Below are 3,436 nucleotides of genomic sequence, written 5' to 3'. Positions count from 1 at the left end.
GCGTACAGCTCATCGGCTGGGCTGTGGGTGAGGGGAGCCTCCTCCTGCACCCCGCTCTCCTCCAGGGCCTCCCCTGCCGCTGGGAGGCCCTCAGCTCCCTCGCTCTCATCCTTCTGGACCTTCTTCTTCTTCTTCCCACTCTTTTTCTTACTCTGCTTCTCCCCCACACTTGCCAAGTCACCCTTCTTGCCGGTCCACTTCTCTGCCAGGCAGCCTGGGGAGGAGAGGGGCAGAGGGGGGCCCTGAGGGAGAAGCGGGGCTCCCCGTGCCCTGAGGGGGCTCCCCTGTCCTCCCCAGCACAGGAGAGCCTGTGCTCCCCCTAGACTTACAGCAGCTAAAACTTACTTGTGTCCTTCCCTTTTAGCACGTGGTTGGCGCAGAGAAACTGGGAGAGATCCTCTGTTTGGTGGTGCCTGTACCAGTCCTCGATCACATCTTCGTACTCCTCCACCAGCACGTCGCACTAGCACAGAGAGGAGAGCCTAGCTCCAGCCACGCACTGCCAGGGCAGGACCAGGAACAGGGCAGCAGGTCCTGCTGACACCCCCCTTCCTGGCAGCACAACCCCAGACCCTCCCTGTGCTCCAGCCCACAAGGCCACGGTGGCCACCGAGGGCCAATCCCCCCCAGGTCAGGTACCTGCTTTTTGAGGTCAGCCACCTCAGCGGAGGTCTCGTTCCACAGCTCGTAGGGGATGTCCATCACCACCTTGACGCCCTTATGCACGAGGTTGTGCAGGGTCTCGAATGTCTCCGACATGCCCTGGGGGAGCAGTGCTGCCCAGTGAAGCGGTGCTCCTCCCACTGGGCTCCCAGTCCCCCCTCCCAGCGCTGGCCACGCGAACCTGCCCAGGGATGCAGGTACATGCAAGCCACCCAAAATCAGGGTCCCACGGACATCGGCGTTACCAGGAGGAATTTCAAGTGACAGCCAGTTCCCCTCTGCAGACCTGCTCCCAAAACCAACAGGAAGACAGGGGCCAGGCACGACAATCCTCATCTCCCTCTGCGCAGGTGAGGGCAGAGGGGCCTACCCCCTCCCTAAGGACAGAACTCCACACCTGAGTTGGGGGGCAGCGCGGCCTTGCATGCAGGGGACGAGAAGGATGAACCCCAGTTCGGCACCCTGGTGGTGCAGGGAGCAGGGGACTGGGAGGACGGTCCTCACCTTTGCGAATCTGTTACTGCCGCTCCTCTCCTTGTGCAGGTTGTAATCCAACAGCCGCTTGCAGATGTTCTCCGTCACCTCAATTAACCGTATGTCCCTGCACAGAGAGGAGGGAGGGCTCAGGCTCGGCACTGCCCCCCAGGAACAGCCGGGGCACAGGGCGAGCCTCAGCCCAGCCGGTGTGATGGGGGAGCGCTCTATGGCTCCCAGGGCGCCCCCAGGCAGAAGGAGCATCCCCCACCTGCCCTGTCCTGCCCACCCCACCAGTCCTGGCACAGTTTAGTTTTCTCAGAGGAGCTCTGTGCAGCGCAGCCTGCCCGCAGGCTCCCAAAGCCCCCGGCTCTGCAGACCGCAGGCAGCAACAGCAGCAGGAGACCACCCGTCCCACTCTCACTTACGACTGTGTGTACTTGACAGCAGAGCCCTTCCCATCCAGGAAGCCGTACTTGGTGTCAATCACCTCCTTGGTCTTGCCGGTCTCCTCAAAAGCAGATTTCAGCTCCACCGCCACGTACTTGCACACTGTGGGAAGGAAAACACGTGTGTTACGGGTTTTCGCCGCTCTGATGTGCAGCACAACAGAGAACCTGGGGACGGGCCAGTAGCAGAAACAAGCACCAGGAGTCGGGCACACCAGAGCCGCTGTGAGCAGAAAACAAACACCTCAGCCATTCAAAGAAATAACTGGGAATGGCTCAACTGATTCCACTGGAGATCCCTTGAGGAATGCCTAAATCAGTGCTTTGATGTAAGTGCATCCACGCAGCCAGCTGCTACAGCACAGCTGGGAAGGCAGACGGCACCAGTTTCTGCAGGTTTCCCAACAGCTCTGCTTCACAGCCACCAAAGCCTCCGTGTCACAAGCTGCTCCGTTCCTCCTGGAAGAGGACAGGGTCTTTTCACAACACAAGCCCCAGTGCAGATGACAGCTCCTCCTTACACCACCAGCACATCCCACCCGGTACCAGTTCCCCCAGTGCCCTAGGGATACACGGGCTGCATTGGGGACTGAGCGGTCAGCAGGGCTCAGTGGGCTGGTGACGGCACAAGACGCTGGCTACAGACTGTGTCACCGCACAAGGGGCTGTCAGCTCCAGGAACAACGTACAGGGCGCTGCCTGCAGCACTGACCACAGCACCAACAGCTTTATAACACAGTGCATGTTTTCTTTTACAAAACTGAAAAAAAAGGAAAACAAAAGCTTTATTTCTTCTGTAACAAAGAGTCCGACATAGCTATAAAAACAGAGAGCAGGAGAAGAGAAATATCTTGGGCGTTTACAAATGGAAGCGTGGAAGGACGGAAACCAGGAATGGTGTGGCCCTTCCTTCCCTGATCCTGGGAGGCTGGAGAAGGCTTTGTCCTGTTTGCCAGGAGCCACCTCTTCTTCAAGACCCATTCTGGGAGAAGGGCCAGGCCCCAGCCGGAGCAGTCTGATAGCAACGAGCCACCTCATCTTCTCCCAGGCAATGACGTGAGTGGAGAGATGTTCCACAGGCAGGAAGAGAGTGAGGTGGCTTCTCCAGGGCTGCCGTGCATGTGCCTAGAAGCCATGTGTGCACCTCGTGCGTTTTCCTTTCTCTGCTGGCACCACGGGCTGGAGGTGACCACAGCCATTCCTCAGGTGCTCCTTCCTGCAGCCCCTCTGGGCTTGGGCCTCGAGGATGTCCCTCTCCACACGACACCTGCTGCAGCATCCTCACACATGCCAGGAGCGCTCACTGCTGGGACCAGTTATCCGGATGCTGCCCGCAGCTATCGCTGTGCGCTGACACAGGTTCCAAGCCTGGGCAGGAAGAGGAGCAGCGCGTGGTCAGTGCTTGCTATGATCCTTCTCTGAGGTTATGCAGGTGCCACAGCATGGCTCAACATCAGTGCTGCCAAGCTGCTTCCCCAGCAGGGAAAGCTTTGCAAAGTACTCCAGAGTTTCATTTCTTCCTTTTCTCTTTGCTGTCAAGCTCCCCATGTCTCTGCACAGCAAAGATAGAGGAAACCACGGCAGACAGCACAGGTCCATGATGCCCTGCCCTGGACTGCTTGTGAAACCTTTGATTGCTTGTGAATCAAAGGGCTACTGAGGGAGGAAGCATCACTAGGGCCAAACTGCGGGCAGTAGAGACAACCAGTCCAAGCTATGAACTGTCAGGTGATTAGTGCCTACTGGAAACAGCAGTGACTGGCAACATGCCCCTAACCCTCTCACCTAGGGAAGGACGGAAGACAGCCGCCAGCGGGAACACACCGCGGGAGGCTCTGCTCTACTGTAGG

The 3,436-nt window shown here is 58.6% G+C and overlaps 1 protein-coding gene across 1 annotated transcript in view; it reads right to left on the bottom strand.

Annotated features, from left to right (window-relative positions):
- Positions 1 to 3,436, bottom strand: part of CNPY3 (canopy FGF signaling regulator 3) — an 8,080-nt gene that overhangs the window by 1,022 nt on the left and 3,622 nt on the right. Inside the window, exons 2-6 of the mRNA XM_009894865.1 lie at positions 1,566 to 1,689; positions 1,168 to 1,264; positions 640 to 762; positions 346 to 463; positions 7 to 214 (exon numbers count right to left, since the gene is read on the bottom strand). Of these exons, the coding sequence (XP_009893167.1) occupies positions 7 to 214; positions 346 to 463; positions 640 to 762; positions 1,168 to 1,264; positions 1,566 to 1,689 (670 nt within the window). The remainder of the gene's footprint in view (positions 1 to 6; positions 215 to 345; positions 464 to 639; positions 763 to 1,167; positions 1,265 to 1,565; positions 1,690 to 3,436) is intronic.

The sequence above is a fragment of the Charadrius vociferus genome, unplaced genomic scaffold, assembly GCF_000708025.1.
Source record: "Charadrius vociferus isolate BGI_N301 unplaced genomic scaffold, ASM70802v2 scaffold411, whole genome shotgun sequence".
Classification (NCBI taxonomy): domain Eukaryota; kingdom Metazoa; phylum Chordata; class Aves; order Charadriiformes; family Charadriidae; genus Charadrius; species Charadrius vociferus.
The sequence above is the reverse complement of the archived record's forward strand: the minus strand, read 5'-3'. Positions and strand labels throughout refer to the sequence as shown.